Raw genomic sequence first — 21455 nt, 5'->3', positions numbered from 1 at the left:
AGTAGAGCGCCCTCTACTGTTTAAACTTCCCTGGACAGGAAGTGAAGCCTGTCGGACTCGGAGCCCGGAGCGGAGAAGAAGACAGCGGAGACCGGGGGACTTGCGCCGGCCGGATCAGGTAATGTATGCGGGGGGGGGGGGGGGGGCAGTGGCAGCTCCTCAGATGGTGAATCAGATTCGATCAGAGAGGGATCTATCTGCTGGTCGATCTGATGACAAATCGACCAGTGTATGGCCACCTTAACATTGCTACTATCTTATGAGTGTGCCCTTAGTGGCTGCCTTGCAAGCACTTTAAGCCCAACAGGAGAAAAGCGCTGTACTAATGTTAAAATTATTATTACTACCCCTCCCCTTTACCTCTCCCTCTTGTGAACACTACATCTTTCGAAGCAGATCATTTCGGCGCTCAGTGCCAAGCACCGAAGCTGGGCACCACTATAGCCCTAGTGCTATGCAGCGCACCCCGCACAAGAGCAATTCGGCGCTCGGGGGATTGCCAGACCCCAAATGACACCTCCCTCCGAGCTGCTACAACTAATAGGGGAATAGTATTTAGCATCGCCGGGGATTTTAGCGGCGGGAGGGAGAGCCGTCATTCGGCTACTAATCATAGTGTCGGTACTAACATTATTATGAAAGGAAATAATAAAGAAAATTCTCAAAACTGTCCAGATATTTTGTGTTGCCTTTGATCACGGTACATACATTTTTTTTTTGTTATTATTTTTCTAGACCAATGATTTTTACTACGGTAAATTCAAGGAGTGGTCAGAGAATTATCCTGGTGTACAAGTTATTAATGACGGGACATCCACTAATGAGGTACGTTGTGGCACTGCTCAGAGTTTGTATGTTCTCCCCGTGTCTACGTGGGTTTTCTCTGGGCACTCCAGTTTCCTCCCTCATCACATAAACATACAGATAAGTTAATTGGCTTCCCTCTAAATTGGCACTAGACCACGATACATACACTACACTACACAGTACATACATAGACACGTGACTATGGTGGGGATTACGGTAGATTGTGAGCTCTTCTGAGGGACAGTTAAGAAACAAGACAATATAATCTGTACAGCACTGCGGAAGATGACACTTCTATATAAATACTAAATAATAATAATAATAATATAAAGCCTGGTACACACATCCAATTTTGATTGGCCAATTTCACCAACTCCATGTAGTATGGGGGCCAACAGATTTTGAATACTATGAACAGATTTTGTTAGTAGGCTCTCATACTACGTGGAGGTGGTAAAATTGGCCAATCATTGCGCAATCAAAATCGCATGTGGTATAGTTGCTCCCGGTATAGGTAGCCAGGTATAGTTGCTCCCAGTATAGGTAGCCAGGTATAGTTGCCCCCAGTATAGGTTAGCCAGGTATTGTTGCCCCCGGTATAGGTAGCCAGTTATAGGTTTGCCCAGTATAGGTTAGCCAGGTATAGTTGCCCCCAGTATAGGTTAGCCAGGTATAGTTGCCCCCAGCATAGGTTAGCCAGGTAGGTTCCCCCAGTATAGGTAGCCAGGTATAGTTACCCCCAGTATAGGTTAGCCAGGTATAGTTGCCCCCAGCATAGGTTAGCCAGGTAGGTTCCCCCAGTATAGGTAGCCAGGTATAGTTACCCCCAGTATAGGTTAGCCAGGTATAGTTGCCCCCAACATAGGTTAGCCAGGTAGGTTCCCCTAGTATAGGTAGCCAGGTATAGTTACCCCCAGTATAGGTTAGCCAGGTATAGTTGCCCCCAGCATAGGTTAGCCAGGTAGGTTCCCCCAGTATAGGTAGCCAGGTATAGTTACCCCCAGTATAGGTTAGCCAGGTATAGTTGCCCCCAGCATAGGTTAGCCAGATAGGTTCCCCTAGTATAGGTAGCCAGGTATAGTTACTCCCAGTATAGGTTAGCCAGGTATAGTTGCCCCCAGCATAGGTTAGCCAGGTAGGTTCCCCCAGTATAGGTAGCCAGGTATAGTTGCCTCCAGTATAGGTTAGCCAGGTAGGTTCCCCTAATATAGGTAGCCAGGTATAGTTACCCCCAGTATAGGTTAGCCAAGTAGGTTCCCCCAGTATAGGTAGCCAGGTATAGTTGCGCCCAGTATAGGTTAGCCAGGTATAGTTGCCCCCAGTATAGGTAGCCAGGTATAGTTGCCCCCAGTATAGGTTAGCCAGGTATAGTTGCCCCGGTATAGGTAGCCAGGTATAGGTTTGCCCAGTATAGGTTAGCCAGGTATAGTTGCCCCCAGTATAGGTAGCCAGGTATAGTTGCTCCCAGTATAGGTAGCCAGGTATAGTTGCCCCCAGTATAGGTTAGCCAGGTATAGTTGCCCCCGGTATAGGTAGCCAGGTATAGGTTTGCCCGGTATAGGTTAGCCAGGTATAGTTGCCCCCAGTATAGGTTAGCCAGGTATAGTTGCCCCCAGCATAGGTTAGCCAGGTAGGTTCCCCCAGTATAGGTAGCCAGGTATAGTTACCCCCAGTATAGGTTAGCCAGGTATAGTTGCCCCCAGCATAGGTTAGCCAGGTAGGTTCCCCCAGTATAGGTAGCCAGGTATAGTTGCCCCCAGTATAGGTTAGCCAAGTAGGTTCCCCCAGTATAGGTAGCCAGGTATAGTTACCCCCAGTATAGGTTAGCCAGGTATAGTTGCACCCAGTATAGGTTTAGCCAGGTATAGTTGCCCCCAGTATAGGTTAGCCAGGTATAGTTGCCCCCAGTATAGGTTAGCCAGGTATAGTTGCCCCCAGTATAGGTAACCAGGTATAGTTTCGCCCAGTATAGGTAGCCAGGTATAGTTGCGCCCAGTATAAACAGAGAGACCAGGAGCCCAATGGTGTAGTATCGTTAATAAATGGGAAGTTGTAAGTATACTCAGCTATACTCACAAGAGTGGGTTACAGATCCCTGAAACTATGACCCAAGTATAATATAGTTAAAATAAGAATGGTGTGTGTGTGTGTGTGTGTGTGTGTGTGTGTCTCTGTGTGTGTGTGTGTGTGTGTGTGTGTGTGTGTGTGTCTGTGTGTGTGTGTGTGTGTGTGTGTGTGTGTGTGTCAGTCACAGACCGGAATGGCCATGGTTTTGACATCACACTGTTGGAGGGGTTTCACCACAAAATTAGCAACATAGCTCACCCCCCCCCCCCCCCCTTCCTTGATGATCTTTTTGAGAAAAGGGAACAATTTCTCCTGGGAAAAGGGGTATCAGCTACTGATTGGGATGAAGTTCAATCCTTGGTTAAGGTTCCTCTTTAAAGCATTACCTTTAACTGAGCTATGATGGCAGACAGAGCATCCTTAGCTGTGTGTAACTGTTGGCCTTTTCTTTCTAGGAGCGTCTGGGCGCTGTCTCTTGTCTCCAGCTTGCCATTGACCGTTTTAGAACAGAGGATCATGTCATAGTGATTGGGGGGTAAGTGTGACTGTTACTGTGCTGTGATCCACTCTATAAAAGCTGCTTCCATATCCAGGTCATGGTGTACCCACAGAGAAACTCCATTGTTTCCTTTGTGTAGTCTAATCTAGAATACATTTCATTGCTAATACAAGCACCTTCCTCCACTCACATGAGGAATGAATATGGAGACACATACAGATCATTTACTTACTCCAGCCAATAAAGCACATGTTAGTTGTTGAGGTTGCCTGGCTAATGCTGTATATTGTCTTCAAAAGCGGATCTGAACTCAGAACTTCTCTCTGCTCTAAAAGATAAGCAACATCATAATAACCTTAAAGAGACTCTGTAACAAAAAAAAAAGTCCCCTGGGGAGTACTTACCTCGGGAGGGGGAAACCTCAGGGTCCCAATGAGGCTTCCCCCTCCCCTGTAGTTGCAGGCAATCCAGAGCTGGCTCCCCCGAAGCGTCCCGCAATCCTCCCTCGACAAGCCTGACAAGGCTTGATATATTTACCTTTCCTGGCTCCAGCGGGTGGCGCTGTTGCGGCTCTCAGCTTGGAGATAGGCGGAAATAGCCGATCTCCGTCGGGTACGCTCTATTACGCAAACGACTTTCGCCTGCGCAGTAGAGCGGACCAACAGCGATCAACTATTTCCGCCTATCTCCGAGCGGAGAGCACAAACTGCGCCTGTGCTACAGCTTTCTACTTTCTACGTTCATGGAAGCAGAGAAATGGTTAACATTTTGTGTTTACATATTAGCTGTGTCTGCCGAATGTGTGTGCTGACACAGCTGAGAGATCAAATTACACTTGTGATTACTTATAGATGAGGGGGAATTAGACAGGCTTCTGTCTAAAAAACACACGGTGCATTTCTCCCTGTTTTCCTTGTGTCCTGTGCAAGAGTTCAGGTCCACTTTAAAGAGAACCGGACGTGAACCTTGGGTCAAAAATCAGTTACTTACCTGAGGAGAGGGAAGACTCTGGATCCTGCAGCTGCTTCCCACGCTGTTACCCACCGCTGTCTGGGCCTCTCCTGCACATCGTGACCGCACTTCTCTTTATGCACGAGCGCGGCCACGTCTGGGCAGTAGCACAAAGGCACTTGTGCATGAGGGGCTCCGACTTACTGCACAGGTTGCCATGTTTGCACAGGTGACGTACGGCTGCGCTCGTGCTTGAAGAGGAAAGCAGTTGCAGGCTTGGAATCCAAAAAGAACTTGTCCCCATACCTCCCAACTTTTTGAGATAAAAAAGAGGGACACTTAAGCCACACCCCTAATCACGCCCCGTCACACCCCCTGGTCACGCATAACATAACGATTTCATAAGAAAAATATGTTGATTTAGAATTCAAACCACACTGGTCCTTTCTATCCTGGTTCATTTTCCTTCATAGTAATAGTTTAAAATTAGTAATATATCAAATTAATGGATGGGAATAAAGTTTAGAGTCAATCAAACAATTTTTTTAGTAGAGAAATATATTTATTTACATAGAAAGAGGGACAAAGTCCTGAAAGAGGGACAAATGAGGAGGAAAGAGGGACAGGGCTACAAAAGAGGTACTGTCCCTTCGAAAGAGGGACAGTTGAAAGCTATGCTTACCAGATTCCTTTGCGGGGTTCATGTTCGGCAATGGTGATCAGAGGAAGCCTCTACACGCAGGGGTCCCCAACCTGTGGGCCGCGGCCCACTAGTGGTCCGCAGGACATTTCATGGTGGGCCGCGGCTTCAGACTCACTTTCACGCAGATTAACATTTCACTTCTAATTCTAAGGGCAGCCGCGGCAGGAGGGCGGGCGCATCATACGTCTCCAGTCTCCAGGCCCGCCCCCCTCACTCTGTGCGACCGAAGCAGTGGGCGTGGGCGTACGCGTAATGCGTTTCAAGTCCCGCCCCCTCACTATGTGTGGCCAATCACCCCCTGGCGGCGACGACGCTATTATCGGAGGCGCCCGTCCCGCCTCCTGCATCAGTGGGGATTCCTCTCGGAGGCCTGTCATGCCTCCATGTGGCCAATCACCCCCTTCTGAAGCGGCGGCCAATAGCAGCATATCGGAGGTGCCAGTCCCGCCTCCTCCATCAGTGCCCCAATCATCATTCCCCCTTCAGCCTCCCGTCCCGCCCCAAGGCCAATCAATGAATGGCTGCATGTATTTCATCACTGCGACACAGTCGCAGTGTATACGAGTGCAGCGTCTGGGCGCCATTAGAGAGAGGAGGTCAGACAGAGCCTGCCGCTGTGAGCCTGCCGCTGAGAGCCCACTCAGAGCCTGCACGAGCCTGACATCAAGTAAGCCTTACTTACTTAGTAAGGATCACACACATATACTGGGGTAACTACTGGCTATACTGGGCTAACTATACTTGCTATACTGGGCTAACTGTACTTGCTATACTGGGCTGACTGTACTTGCTATACTGTGGTAACTGTACTAGCTATACTGGGGTAACTATACTTGCTATACTAGGCTAACTGTACTTGCTATACTGTGGTAACTGTACTTGCTATACTGGGGTAGCTATACTTGCTATACTAGGCTAACTGTACTTGCTATACTGGGGTAACTATACTTGCTATACTAGGCTAACTGTACTTGCTATACTGGGGTAACTACTGGCTATACTGGGGTAGCTATACTTGCTATACTAGGCTAACTGTACTTGCTATAGTGTGGTAACTTTACTTGCTATACTAGGCTAACTGTACTTGCTATACTGTGGTAACTGTACTTGCTATACTGGGGTAACTGTACTTGTTATACTGTGGTAACTGTACTTGCTATACTGTGGAATCTGGGAAAAAAGGGGGGGGGGGGGGCTGCTGCCGCCGACACTAGCCACGCCCACTCCCCCCCCCCCCCCCCCCCCCCCCCCCGGGGGGCCCCGGAGAAAATTTTGGTCGGGATAGTGGGCCTCGGGCTCAAAAAGGTTGGGGACCCCTGCTCTACAGGATCCAGAGGCCCCTCTCCTTAGGCAAGTATGTAACTTGTGACTTGAGGTTTGTTCCAGGTAAACTTTTGGGCCTGTTCACCTATGTCTGTTTTCACCGTGTCCAGCTTGTCTGTTCTCAAATACAATTGTTTTGACTAATAATGTTTTCTATTCTGCTTCGAACTGTACTTTTGTGCATAAGCAGTAGTGTCTGTTCAACCCTCAGAGGTTGCAGGCGGGGATCAGCTGGCAGGTGTCGCTGAGGTTGAGTAGTTCCATTTGGTGGATAGCTCACGGGTTGGGGGTCATCAGGTGCCTTACACACACCTGATAGTCGGCTGAGGTGGTCGTTGTTCGCTGCCTCAGCCGACTTACGTCAGGTGTGTGTAGTAGGCTTAAAGGGAACCTGAACTGAATAAAATAATTTAAAATAAACACATGAGGTAACTTCAAATGAACATTTCATTGTTGCCTTGCCATCAGTTCCTCTCAGATGCTCACCATTTTCTTCTGACAACAATCCCTTCCAGTTCTGACAACATTTTGTCATAACTGAAATATATCAGTTGCTGTCAGTTATAGCTGAGAGGACAACTGATGTGCCAGGTAATGTCCATGTTTCCCTATGGCTCAAGTGGGCGATGTTAAAGTTTAAAGAGACTCTGAAGCGAGAATAAATCTTGCTTCAGAGCTCATAAATAGCAGGGGCACGTGTGCCCCTGCTAAACCGCCGCTATAGCGCGGCTTAACGGGGTCCCTTCACCCCCAAAGCGACCACTGCGACACTTGGTCGCAGATTTGGTCGTGATTTATCGCTTCCTGGAGGCAGGGGTAACGGCTGCAGCCCTGCCTCCAGTCGCGTCTGTCAGCGGCGCATCGCCGCCTCTCCCCCGCCCCTCTCAGTGAAGGAAGACTGAGAGGGGCGGGGGAGAGGCGGAGATACGCGCTGACAGACGCGCCTGGGGCAGGGCTGCGGCGGTTAGCCCTGCCCCAACCAGGAAGCGCTCCCCGTGTGTATCGAGGGGGATTTGGGGGTGAAGGGAACCCCGTTAAGCTGCGCTATAGCGGCGTTTTAGCAGGGGCACACATGCCCCTGCTATTTATGAGGTCTGAAGCGAGATTTATTCTCGCTTCAGACTCTCTTTAACAGTGTGCCGACCAGGAAGCTGTTATGGGGTAATGGCCATTTTCAAAATGGAGAACGGAGAATTCCATTGATCACAGTGAACAAACAGGACACAGGAGAGGAGAAAGAGATTGATTAGTAGACTATGCAGGAGGTAATTATGACCTGTGTATGTTTATTTTGACTTTTAATTTTCAGTTCAGGTTTTCTTTAAAGGAGTTAGGCGGAAGTTTCCGTTTGGTTAGGGACAGCTCAGTGGTGATATACGACTGTTAAGTTGACAGACCCTCCCTGACTATCAGAAGTCCCGCCCACTTGTCTACCTCCTGACAGAATACAACATCACTGTTTTTCACGACTTCAGTGTGGGTTGGAGCAGCTGCAGCCGACACATCTCTGCATCCATTTATGTTAGCAATTTTGTTCTTTGATGGACTTCTGGGGACAAACAGGTAACTGTGGTTATGCATCTAAATACAGTTATCCCTACATACTGTATATACTCGCATATAAGCCTAATTTTTCAGCATAAAAAAATGTGTTGAAAAGTTACCCCCTCGGCTTATATGCAAGCCAGTGGAGCAAAATGGAAGGTGGAGCAGGTTTTGTTACTGGCAGAGGAGTGTAAGTATTGTGCACTAGTGATCCTGCTCTTGCCAGCTGGCTCCCTGCTGTGTCCATGCCCCCCATCCCCTGCATCATGGTGTGCAGAGTGTGCTGCTCAAGACAAACTGTGTCCCCTGGCTTGTGGAGCGCAGCGTGCAAGCAACGTGTCAGTGGTGCAATGATCGGGGATTCTTCCTGTGTGGAAATCGCAGTGTCTCATATCTATGACGCCATCTAGTGGCTTCTTGATACACAGCTGTATGATCCTGGGGCACATCTGGCTATGGGGAGGGGGGCTGACTTGTACTGGGGGAACATCTGGCTACTGTGGAAGGGGCTATATTGGGGGGCTTATACGCGGGTCAATCACTTTTTCCTGGTTTCTGAGGGGAAAGTGGGTACCTCGGCTTATACGCGGGTCGGCTTATATGCAAGTATATACAGTACTTCACTATATGCTCTTTACTAAACCACATGAAGTAAAAAGGATGATAAATAGAAGAATGTTTTTCCATGTTTATTTTTTAGGGATACCTTATTCTATGAGGATTTCCATTTGCAAGATATTATAGGAAGATTTGAAACACTTTATGAGAGCAACAGCCAAGTGAACTTGGTATTATCATACACCTGCAAAGAGGAAGGTAAATCTTTTTTTCCTTTACAATCTATGATGAATGGTCCCTGTGTATCATGTGCTTGAAGTCTGCATGATGATGAAGCAGTGGCAGCGTGGTCAGCACTGACATGTCGCAGCACTGGCGTCCCTGATTCATATCCTGATGTGGATATACCATATTTGCGCCGTATAAGATGCATTTTTCCTCCCCAAAAAATGGGATGAAAAAGTCCTGACTTATGAACACCAGCAGATACTAACCCTTGACGATGGGGACTCCCTGCATTGTTCCCCCGTGTGTCTCTGTGTTCCCGTGTGTCCGCTCCCGTGTCTCTGCCCCCCCACCCCCTAGGTCTCCTGCTCCTCTGTGCACAATTAGCTGTGTCGGGAGCATCTCTCACCTAATCCACGGTTCCCTCGGCGATCACAGACCTCATCTCTTCCGCACTGCTCCTCTAGTGTTGGCTTCTGCTGATCGTGTCATCAGCAGAAACCATCGCTATGGGGAGCTGTGCAGGACAAGAGGTCTGTGATCGCTGGGCAATGTGCACGCTCCAGTCGTGCACATTGCCTGCATCGCCCATTAACTTGCATTAATGCATTATCCGTGCGGTAAGCTCTGCTCTTGTGATAACGTGTTACAGCCTTTGCGTCAGATTGGATGCTTCCGGCGCATTGCACTGCACCAACTCTGCAAGGTTCCATTGACTCACACTGCACTTGCAGCGGTAAGAAAGGGTAATGCAACGCATGTTCACAATGCCAGTGTGCAAGGGGCCTAAAGCAAAGCTGAAGTCCCCAAAAGAAACAACTGCATTGTGTTGTCTTTCACCCGTTATCATTGTCCTTATTTATTGTCCAGCGCTGCTTATTATATTGACACTATATAAATCCAACAAATGTTAATAATAATAAACAAAAAAGCAATTACCTCAGTAGAGGGAAGCGTTTGAATGCTCCAGAGGTTTCCCGATCCTCCTCGCCCCTCTGCTGCTGGCCGGGACCCTCTTTATCTTAATGGCCATGTTCACACCTGTGTACAAGCGCAGCTGCACTGCGGAGGCAACAGTATTGTTTGCACTTGCGCAGTAGCATGAAGCTGCTTGTGCATGGCGGCTTTGTGCTACTACGCAGGCGCGGACTGTACTCGTGCATCCGCAGTACAGTCGTACTCCTACACGGATGGGAGCGCAGCCTCGAGAGCATATCCAACTAACCCTTGTCGGTTATGCTTAGGGAGTCCCAGTGCTAGAATGGTGAACTTGAGGAGGATGGGGGAAGCCTCTAGACCAGAGGTTCCCCAACCCTGTCCTCAAGGCCCACCAACAGTGCATGTTTTGCAGAAAACTTCTGTGGATTCCCACAAAACATGCACTGTTGGTGGGCCTTGAGGACAGGGTTGGGGAACACTGCGTCTAGACTATCCACAGGCTTCTCTATACTGAGGTTAGTATCTTCCTTTTACTTTTTTCACTTTGTAGGTTCACGTTAATCTTTCATATGACTATTTATTGTTCATTACCTAGCAAGCCTTATTTTATTCCATGTACAGTGCTGTATAACTTTTTAGTATTGTGATGAAACGCGGAAAAGCCGCTGTCTCTCAAGGCGAGGCGGCTGTTTCCGCGTCCAGCATGGCGTCACAACGCGGAAAAAACGCCGCATGCCGCTTAGGCAGAGCGGCGGAATCCGCATTGGTAACGGCGGAATCCGCATCAGAGGCGGCCCCCGCACTAGATACATTGCATGACAGTACTGGTGTGGCTGGGACTGATAGTCCACCAAGATTCAGACTTACACGCGCGCGAGCACAGAGGCAGAGTTTAAATAGCAGTTAGAAGGGAGTCGGCTGACCAGCTGGGTCAGCTGACAAATTCCACTGCTCCCATTTGACCAGCAATTAGGGAGGTCCTGGAAAGGTCCTAGAGTATATATACTGCTGGTTGTTCACTTGCTCTTTGTCTGGCGTGCGATCACATATGTGGAAGCACCCAGATCCGTAGTCAGATCCGCAAGTGTGCCGGGACCAGCTGGAGCTGTAATCCTACACTTAGCTAGATTCTGTTGATAGCTAAAGTACTAGTTTGATTGTGATTATCTGTTATGACTTTTGCCTGCCTTGACTATCCTCCTGAACTCTGATCTTGTACTTCGATATTTCTGATACTCTGTTGCCGAACCCCGGCTCGTTCCTTGACTCTGCTTCTGCCTCCTGATTTTGTACCCCGATATATCTGATACCCCGTTGCTGAACCCTGCCTGTACTTTGACTCCGCCTTTGCCTCCTGATCTTGTACTTTATCTGTCCGTGTGTGTACTACCTGGCTTGTCCGACCTCGAGAACCGACCTTACCGTTAGAGGCGGTTCCTCGCTCTGTTAGCGACCCTTCCTCCTGAGGGTCACTTTCAGACTATCCTTCCTACTGTCAGTCTGACTCCTCCCGTCTTGGAGAGTTCAGGTCTGCGGAAGGAATCTGTGCAGTACTCCTTGCTGCACTGAGGCCTAGTCCTCAAAGTGTTACTGTTACACCAAACATTACACTCTACTCAGGTGAACAGAGGTTAGCTAGTATATCGGATTATCAGTGATACTGCAGATCACGTATAATCTGGTATACATCTGTATTCCCAGTGATTCTGCAGATCACTGGTAATCAGATCCTCTCTGTGCTTCACCGATCGTTACAAGTATATAACATTAATGATAACAGTAATAAACCTGCTATTGTTTTCTCATCCAGAGACAGAGAAGTATGGTATACTGGAAACAGACGACCACCAGAAGATCACGGCCTTACTGGAAAAGCCTTCACCCAAAGATACAGCTTCACGACAAGCGGTAAGATGTCCTTACAGTGCAGATATAGGGCAACCCGGAAAGTATTTACAGTGCATCCCTTTTCCACATTTTGTTATGTTGCAGCCTTATTCCAGAATGGATTACATTTATTTAAAATTATTTTCCTCAGAATTCTACACACAGAACCCCATAATGACAATGTGAAAGAAAAAGTTTACTTGAGGTTTTGGCAAATTTATTAAAAATAAAAAAGAAAATTGATAAAGCGTGTGCACGTGCAAGTATTCACAGCCTTTGCCATGAAGCTCAAACATGAGCTCAGGTGCATCCTGTTTCCACAATCATCCTTGAGTTGTTTCTGCAGCTTAATTGGAAGCCACCCATGGTAAATTCAGTTGATTGGAAAAGGCACACACCTGTCTATAAAAGGTCCCACAGTTGACAGTTCATGTCAGAGCCCAAACCAAGCATGAAGTCAAAGGAATTGTCTGTAAACTTCTGAGACAAGATTGTCTCAAGGCAAAAATCTGGGGAAGGTTACAGAAAAAGTCCTGCTGCTTTGAAGGCCCCAGTGAGCACAGTGGCCTCCATCATTCATAAGTGGAAGAAGTTCAAAACCACCAGGACTCTTCCTAGAGCTGGCCTGCCATCTAAACTGAGTGATCGGGGAGAAGGGTCCGGGAGAAGGGTAGGGGTCCCTTAGTCAGGGAAGTGACAAAGAACCCACTCTGTCAGAGCTCTAGAGGGCTTCTGTGGAGAGAGGAGAACCTTCCAGAACGACAAACATCTTTGCAGCAATTGACCAATCAGGCCTGTATGGTAGAGTGGCAAGACGGAAACCACTCCTTAGTAAAAGGCACATGGCAACCCGCCTGGAGTTTGCCAAAAGGCGCCTGAAGGACTCTCAGACCATAAGAAACAAAATTCTCTGATCTGATGAGACAAAGATCGGTGTGAATGCCAGGCATCATGTTTGGAGGAAACAGGCTGCCCTTGTATTGTTGCTGTGAGCATTCTGTGACACGGCTGTCCCCCTGGGCGGCAAGACAGCGATCCGGCTGAAGTCTATGACAACCGATCACACTAATTAGCTGGTCGGGGGAGGAAGGGTAAATAAAATAGCTACATTTATTTAAAAAATAAAGGAATAAATATATAAAAATAAACATTGAGGATGCAACCAAAGCCCACCAACGGAGGGGGGTTTGGGGTCTGGGAATCTGTGCTGAGTTGTGCAGCCCTGCAGCGAGGCCTTGAAGCTGCAGTGGCCTAATTAGTAAAAAAAATGGCCTGGTCACTAGGGGGGGGGGGGTTAAGCCCGTGGTCCTTAATTGGTTAAAAGAGGACATGCTATATATTATAATCCATCTGCCCTGTCTACCAACTCTGCGTTGATGTAGTTTTCTGTCTTACTTTAATTTCTGCAATGTACAGAACTGAACTAAAGGAATTGTTTACTTCTTCACAAAGCTAACTTTTTTTTTTTTTAGTGCCCGTGTTTCTACATTTTCTCCAAACACACACTACCTCTTGTGAAGGAGTTTCTCGTGGAAAAGCAGGTAAAGGGTGTGACCTTTGAGCTGTATAAATGTGTGTTCAATTACACTGGATATATTGATAGCCTTCATATGAGGACAGTGTTTGCTCACCTGTGAGCAATGACAATGCAATAAATCCTGCTCACCAGCACTACTATGTATATTAGCAAATAGAATCAATATACTCAAAATAACATTGAGGGCCATCTCCTATTGCTGAACTCTTAATTTAGGCGATGGGAGCATCACCTTATCCTATTGAATTTAGGACCCCTCCGGGCGGAAAAGAACTTGCTTGAGTGAAGCGTTGTTTCCCAGCAGACATGAGCATTATCTTACACCTGCAAAGAGCAGGCCTAAACCAGCTAACGCACGCCGCCACTGCATCTGGGGGTCTCCTATTAAGGTCCTTCCAAATCCCACCTGAGCCCCATACTTGAGATAGAGAAAGTACGATGGCCTTTTTTTTTTTTTTTTTGCTAAGGGGGGGGGGGGTGTTATGTTTCATAAGCCAGCAGATAAAGGGTTTGGGAAAGGATTTTGGAGGTAAAGACTTGACAGGTTGTTAGGACTTTATAGGGTACTTATCCGTTAGCCGGGCGCATCCGGCAGGTGGCGCTGTTGTAGCGAATTTGGATGCGCTGTTGTATCTAATTTGTATCTAATTCCATTCATAGTTACTGAACGTAGTACTGTGTGAATGGAAGCGCCGCAGGTGGCGCGAATTACATTGTTGATACGCACGATACAGTGTGTTAATGGCAAGGAATATACATTGTATTTGAAGTGGCCGGAATGAAAATGAAGGCGGCGGCAATGTAACACATGAAGCCGCCGCCGCCTTCGTCTGTTCTCCCCCTTTGCCCTCTCGCTTGTATACAATGCTGCCAGCCTGCGGGGACATGCGTGTCCCCCCAGAGTCGTTCGTCGCGGCAGGGAAGCCTGCTTGTTTCCTTGCGACGAACGACTGTGGGGGGACACGCGTGTCCCCCCCAGCTGGCAGTGTTGTATAGAAGCGAGAGGGCAAAGGGGGAGAACAGACGAAGGCGGCGGCGGCTTCATGTGTTACATTGCCGCCGCCTTCATTTTCATTCCGGCCACTTCAAATACAATGTATATTCCTTGCCATTAACACACTGTATCGTTACGTATCAACAATGTAATTAGCGCCACCTGCGGCGCTTCCATTCACACAGTACTACGTTCAGTAACTATGAATGGAATTAGATACAAATTAGATACAACAGCGCATCCAAATTCGCTACAACAGCGCCACCTGCCGGATGCGCCCGGCTAACGGATAAGTACCCTTTATAGAAGAAGATTAACAATTCAATGTTAAAATGCTGAATTTGCGTTTTAAAACCCTACTTCACCCAGATTTTTCTTTGTTAGCAAAGGTAAACAAAGCATTATTTCATTAATCACATGGTTTTCATATTTGATGCAGCTGTTCCAGAGAAATTCCTTTTGCAAAGGTCAGTCACAAGATATGGGAGTTTTTCCCTCAGCACAGAGGCATCACCTGACCACACCCACCTTCTCCATCGATGTGTGGGAGGCGTTAGCTGTGTTCACAGGGAAGGAATGGCTGGCGATCTCTCCCAGCTCCTTCCTTTACTACCTCCATTGAGTGTTGATGAGATGGGGAAGAGCCTGGACAGAACAGGCAGCTGTACGCTATAACAAAAAAAAAAAACCACAAGCCTGAACCAGGGCATGGGCATTTGCTGGGTGAAGCTGGAGCAGCTGCCTTCATGCAGATCAGTGCAGGGTATTTTATTGGGAGGTGGTGTAGTTACCTGTCACACCACAGGCTACACTACCTGTCTTCTTTTAGATCTCACATTCAAATGCATCTCCCATCAACACTCGTGTATTGTACAGTCTTCACAATTTCCAATGCAGGGGGTCAACTTAAAGTGTTATACTCCCGAAACTAACATTTCAGTGACTACTCTTAGTTCCATAAAAGAACATTTCAACACTTTCCCAATTATTCCAAGTGTACAAACATTTACTTCCATTGCAGAGAGCAGTTGAAGCTTGCTTATCTCTGGCTAATTAGCAAATGTAATCATTGCCGTCCAGGAGACACTCTCTGTCGGTGTCTTCACTCTGCCCCCTCCTTTCAGCTGAGGAGACACTCTCTGTGGGTGTCTTCACTCTGCCCTCTCCTTTTAGCTGAGGAGACACTCTCTGTGGGTGTCTTCACTCTGCCCCCTCCTTTCAGCTGAAATAACTCAGCTGTTGCCAGGATGATGTGTCTGTTCAGAAGAGGGAAGGAGGAGGGAGTAGAGCGAAGACACAGGCAGAGAGTATCTCCTCCTGGCTGGCAATAATTACATTTGCCGATGAGCCAGAAATTAGCAAGCCTGTGCTGCTCTCTGCATGGAAATAAACATTTTTACACATAGAGAACACATGGAAATGTTTTCAAATGTTCGTTTATGTACCTAAAAGTAGTTACTGAAAATGTAGTTTTGGGAGCAGAAATCCTCCCTGTTAAACAAAAAAATTTCTTTATTTAAAGTGTAAATGTTACTGACAGTGCGAAATGGACAGGACTGAAAAAAAATAATCCAAGCTGAACACCCATAGCTGTGCCCCCATAAATACCCCCCACTTATGTCAGCAGATTTGGAGGCTCTCTTTACACCTATGTGAGAATTATACATGTGTCATGTGATTTTTGCTTGTTTCATTTCAGAGTGCACCATTAAGTGAAAGAGACGCACCAGGAAACTTTCTCTCCTGGCTTGTAAAAAGGTAATTTAAAGCTCTATTCCAATTATATACTGTATATATTTGAATATAACTCGACCTCATGTATGAGTCAACTCCAATATTTGACCCTTTAAACCTGGAAATTTTTATTGACTTAAAGTGAACCTTAAGTGTCCCAAAAAAAATGAGTTTTACTCACCTGGGGCTTACCTCAGCCCCCTGCAGCTGATCGGTGCCCACGACGAGTCGCTCTGATGCTCCGGGTCCCACTGGCGGCCACTTCCGGTTTCGCCGTCAGGACCCGTCAGGCTGGGGAACGCGGCTGATACTACGCGTTCCCAGCCAAAATAGCACCCCTATGCGGCCATATGTCCGCATAGGCACCCGTATGCGGACATATGGCCGCATAGGGGTGCTATTTTGGCTGGGAACGCGTAGTATCAGCCACGTTCCCCAGCCTGACGGGTCCTGACGGCGAAACCGGAAGTGGCCGCCAGCGGGACCCGGAGCATCAGAGCGACTCGTCGTGGGCACCGATCAGCTGCAGGGGGCTGAGGTAAGCCCCAGGTGAGTAAAACTCATTTTTTTTGGGACACTTAAGGTTCACTTTAAGTATAGGTCTACCCAGCAAAGTTAATGGCTGCACTTGAAGACCAGGAAGAATTAACAGCTGTACTTTGAGACCAGAAGCAGTTAATGACTGCATTGCATACACTATTGCAGACATTAACTCTTCCCGTCCCTTAAGTGCAGCCAACTCCTCCTGCCCCCCAAGTGCAGCAATTATTCTCTCCCCTTCCAGTAGCCCAGTATTTGCCCCCCTGCCCCTTTCCTTGTTAACTGTTGTGGCCAGGACTTTCAGATCTGGGTTTTCTGGACATTTTCTTTAGAAAGAAAGTGTTACTTGCTACAAATGGGAATGTCAGTAATAGTACACACATTACTCAGTGTGCTCAGTGCTGCATGTGATTTGTGTATAAGTCAACCCCTATACTTTTATTTATCAAGAGGGATCTCCTCTGTTTCGGCATCTACTGCACCTGCGCGAGCGCAACTGTCAATCACACTCACGTGGTCTGGAGTGTTCGGCGCAGTAGATGCCGACCTGGCAGTCGGCATCTGCAATGGAGGGGATCCCGGGACACCAGAGCTACGGTGAGGTTGAGATAGGCTGTCAGGGGCTGGAGGAAGCCCTGGGTAAGTAGATTTTTGTTTTTGCTGCTCAGATGTCCATAGTCTTAATTTGTATTTAATTACTGTAATTAAACATAAATACAGAGTTTATGGTAAATATGCAGTGTGGGGTATAGTACAGTTTCTTAGCTGGGCCTATTTTTAATGTTGACTCAAGTAACCAGAAACTACACTTATCCGGCATTAGCCACTCCCCATTGGTTCCACATAATTGCAGTTATACTGTACTCACCAAGATCTCTCCTATATTTGCTTACTTCAGTCATCTACTTTGGATTCTCATAAACATACCGGACTGTGCTGTGTGGATGCTGCCACGTCCTGTACCACCCTTCCCCCACCAGAATGATTTGTTTAGTGTGCTTCCCTGCAGTACAGTGCATACACACACCCAGCATTGATTGCCCAATTTCACCACCTCCATGCAGACTCCTCCAACAGACTTTGAATACTATGGATTAGAATGTATAGGTAAGCTCTCATACTACATGGAGTTGGTACAATTGGTGTATACGCACCCTTCCAATGGATCTGAACCGATTTGGTGGGGTGGGGGGCAGCTATACACATTATGGCGGCTAAAGAGACACCTGGACTTTTTTTTTTTACGCGAAGAAGGTAATGGCTTTGCTTTTTATGGTTTGATGGGGGGCGGTCAGGGATTAGCAGGAGGCACACTATTGCAGAAACTATGTTAGTGAATGGCCGAGAAACATTGGGGGACACTTACACTCACTCTAGATATTCACCTGAGATAATCACTATGATAAGAATCTAAACTATGTAGCTTGCTTGAGTGAAAATTGCTCTTCCTGCATCTGCCCCAGTCAACTTCTTCTTTCTTTTTCAGGAAACCAGTTTACAGCCACCACATTTCTGGCCGGTTTGATGTTGGAAACCTCAAGTCCTATATAGAGTGCAATGAGTACTTTACCAACAAGATAAAGAGGCCCGATTACCTTCAGTGACTGTATGCAAAGCTGAACGCGCGCTAGATAACAATACGATTCTATACATGCTGCAGCAGTATGGACATTGGCAACACTTGACAGTGGAAGCTCGTTTAACGATTATGTGGAGAGGCCATTCATCATCATAATGCTGAGACCAATAAAGAGTAGAAGTTTTATTAGAACAAATGTAAAATGAGTGGATTAATCGAAGCGGCTCTGCAATGTTGCTGAATGTATAAAACCTCATTCAACAAGCAGCAGCGTACAGTAACAAATATTTCTATGAATAGATTACAAATTTACTTTAGAATTAGATAATCCAGTGACCCCAGCTGTACAATCAGCCTTCCCAAAATACAACTTTGTTACAAACTTAACAATTTTTAAATATCTGGAAATCTTAAAATCCGTTAGCAGATCTATACGCCAATCAGAGTTCAGATTATTGCAACACATTTCATGAAACAGACCATCACTGGATGACGCCCGGCTGCAGTCGGCTGCATCTGTCCGACGCCTTCTCATTGCAGTTTTCCATTTTGGCGATCCTGGAGCCAAACTGCATGGCCCTCTTTGGCAGCACGGAGGACTCGCCGAGACCCAGACGCACGGCCGCCATGCGCAGAATCAGCTTCTCACCGAGCCCCCGGGGCAGAGTCAGGTCCGCCTTCTCCCAGATCGGCAGGGAGTTCAGGAAGGAGACCACGTCTTCATCCAGGAATGGGAACCTTAGGGGAAAAATTAAGACATAAGGACGAGTGGTTTGGTTTGCTTAGGATTGAATTGGTGCACTATACTGTATATGCGCATAAAAACAGGACTGTGGAGTCGGTACAAAAATCATATGACTCAGTTTATGAAACAACCAACTTCGAGTACCCAAAATTGCTCCGACTCCACAGCCTTGCATAAAAGTATTTTAAGCAATTCAATCTTCATCTCAGTCTGCACACAGCTAAGAATTTCCAAGCTGGTTAGAAGTTCAAACTGCAATTTTTTTGCAACCATGGCAACAGAAGGGATGGTCAACAAGATGCAAATTTTATGTAGTTTGGAAATGGAACAATCAAATGAAACAGCTTGCTGCTTTAACTTAATTTGTTTCTAAGCTGCATAAAACTATTATCAACTAAGAACGATTAGCAGGGGCAGCTCCAGGATTTTTTCTCTTATTGAGGGTGCTATGCCGATGCTGGATCCAGTGCTGGGGTAGCTGTTGTGCCACAGCAAAAAATGGGCATGTCCATGCACAAATGTACATGAACGTAGCAGCTATGCAATTCACAGACGGTGGACATCAACACCAATATGTTGCCACCCCCTTCCCCAGTATAGGTAGCCAGATATCCCATAACTATAAGCCCTTCGCTAGGATTGATGGCCAGATGTGCCCCCAGTATAGTTAGCCAGGTATAGTTGCACCTAGTATAGGTAGCCTGGTATAGGTGCCCCCAGTATAGGAAGCCTGGTATAGGGCATATGAGAGAGAACGGCGCAGGAAGACTTGGGCGCAGGATACAGCCGGTATATGGCTAATCCTGCTGCCGCACAAGTTCCCGGCAGTGTTAATTACTATTCCCCCTCCAGGCCGCCATGGCTAGTGGGGGAATGAAACAATTCGGCTTCCAGCAATTGCTGGAAGCCGAATTATTATTTTAAAAGCAACTTCAGCTCCGTCTTCTGACGGCGCTGAAGTTACTCCCTGTGCCTGCCATAGCCGTAGTTCCCGTTACGGCCTATGGTGGCGCCCAAGTATCCTGCGCTGGATTCAGCGTGTCTGGGTATAGGTGCACCTGCTATAGCTACCTCCAGTATGGCGAACCAAGTACAGGTGTCCAGAGTATAGGTAGCCCGGTATAGGTGCGCCCAGTATAGGTAGCCAGGTATAGGTAGGGGGGGGGGGGGGGGGGGGAAGGAATCACGCAGAGCTTGTTACGATACATACCTTGCCGGGATCTATGCGCCGCATATACTTACTTCCTGGTCTCTTGCATTCCATCTCAAAGCAACAGTGCCCCCTAGGAAGTACGTGCATGTGGCTCATGGATGTCGGCAACGTAAGTATCGTAACAAGCTCTGCATACCCCCCCTTTTGTCGGCTGTATTTCGGGGGAGACAGTGCTGGATCCTTGAGGGTTAGGAGGATGGGGGAAGCCTCATTAGGATCCAGAAGTAACCCCCAGTGGAAGTTTTCTTGATTACAGATTTGCTTAAAAAAAATATGCTATATTTTACTCCATAGAAAAAGACAAACTATTGAAAAATCACAAACGCACCAAAAAGCACATGAAAAACGCAAATGCAAAATGAATGGTTCTCTGCACTGCCTAGTGTGCTCCCAGCCTGTATAGTATTACTGTCACAAGCAAAGTTCTGTTACGCTCTGACCATTCCTCAAAGAACATGATTAGCAGCTCCCCTCCCTATGTGTTTGCTGCATGGGCTCAGCATTGGTTCAGGGGCAGGTGGTGATGTCACTAGTAGGCTAGAAGGAGCAGGTTTGGCACATATGTCAATCATACCACAGGGACTCTAAATTACTAAAGAAGAAAAGTAAGGAATGGTAAAAAGGAAAAGGTGCTGAAGTTTTGATCATTTTCAGTTTCTTTTTTTTTATGTTTCAACAAATGTGACAATAATGATTACACATGGTCGGGAATACCTCGCTTCTTTGCCGTGGTCACCGATAACTCTGTCATCTCGGCCCAGGTTCCTGGAAGAGATACGTCCCAATTCCATATGCAGCTCCTCCAGCAGGCCTTCATATCCCAGTGTATTGAATCTCACTCTATGGCGCGAGTAACCAGCGAGCTGCTCATCTGCACCAATGCCAGTTAGCACGACCTACAATACGGACAGCGACATGCTCAGTTCTTAAAGTGAATCTGAAGTGAATTTAAAAACCCCAAAAAACAATCAGATACGCAAGGAGAGTGAAGGCTCTGGGTCCTATAGAGCCTTCTCATTCCTCCTACTTTCCCCGCGTTCTAGTGCTGGCTCCCCCGATAGCAGTCTCCGACACAGCTCTCTGCCGCTGTGGGACAGGCTGCTCCGTACTGCGCTCCCGCATGAGCCCGCTCTCTCGCACAGTACAGAGCCGCCAATTTCAGGAGCACTTGGGCCCCTGAAAACTTTTAAAGTCTCCTGTGACGGGAGATTTGAACAGGGGAGCCAGCGCTTGAATGTGGGGACAGAGAGAGGAACGTGAAGCCTCGTTAGGCCCTTGCATCTCCTTAGGTAGGTGCCTTTTTTTTCAAATTCACTTCAGATTCTCTTTACAGGATACCTGAGCACTTAAAATATATAACATTACGCCAATTGAGTTGTGCAGAGGCTTACCGCAGCTCCCATGCCCCGGCATCACCCTCCGTTCTCCAGTAATTTGCCCACGTTCTGAAGTTGAGGTCAGCGTGGTCGGTGCCTTCTAACCCAAACATGCTGCGCATGCGCGGTATGCGGCGACTCCATGCAACATGCACTTGTATGTTACCTGGGGGGCGGGGTTTTAAGGTGCCCATGCAGACATACTGTATAGTCTGCGTAGTATGTTTAGAGGA

At 47.3% G+C, this 21455-nt stretch overlaps 2 protein-coding genes across 3 annotated transcripts in view; one reads left to right on the top strand and one right to left on the bottom strand.

Annotated features, from left to right (window-relative positions):
* Positions 1-18090, top strand: part of LOC137524245 (uncharacterized) — a 33830-nt gene extending 15740 nt beyond the window's left edge. The window contains exons 3-9 of one of the 2 annotated variants that reach the window (XM_068243877.1): positions 736-825; positions 3330-3409; positions 8596-8711; positions 11428-11525; positions 12977-13045; positions 15735-15793; positions 17796-18090. In XM_068243877.1, the coding sequence (XP_068099978.1) occupies positions 736-825; positions 3330-3409; positions 8596-8711; positions 11428-11525; positions 12977-13045; positions 15735-15793; positions 17796-17913 (630 nt within the window). In that variant the 3' untranslated portion in view covers positions 17914-18090. The remainder of the gene's footprint in view (positions 1-735; positions 826-3329; positions 3410-8595; positions 8712-11427; positions 11526-12976; positions 13046-15734; positions 15794-17795) is intronic. The other variant, XM_068243878.1, reaches the window with a different exon arrangement.
* The window catches only part of ASNSD1 (asparagine synthetase domain containing 1), a 65127-nt gene continuing 61728 nt past the window's right edge, over positions 18057-21455 (bottom strand). The window contains exons 6-7 of the mRNA XM_068243876.1: positions 20561-20742; positions 18057-18626 (exon numbers count right to left, since the gene is read on the bottom strand). Coding sequence (XP_068099977.1) covers positions 18371-18626; positions 20561-20742 — 438 coding nt within the window. The 3' untranslated portion in view covers positions 18057-18370. The remainder of the gene's footprint in view (positions 18627-20560; positions 20743-21455) is intronic.

This window comes from Hyperolius riggenbachi, chromosome 7 (genome assembly GCF_040937935.1).
Source record: "Hyperolius riggenbachi isolate aHypRig1 chromosome 7, aHypRig1.pri, whole genome shotgun sequence".
In the NCBI taxonomy this organism is placed as follows: Eukaryota; Metazoa; Chordata; class Amphibia; order Anura; family Hyperoliidae; genus Hyperolius; species Hyperolius riggenbachi.
This window is presented reverse-complemented; position numbering and strand designations above follow the sequence as displayed.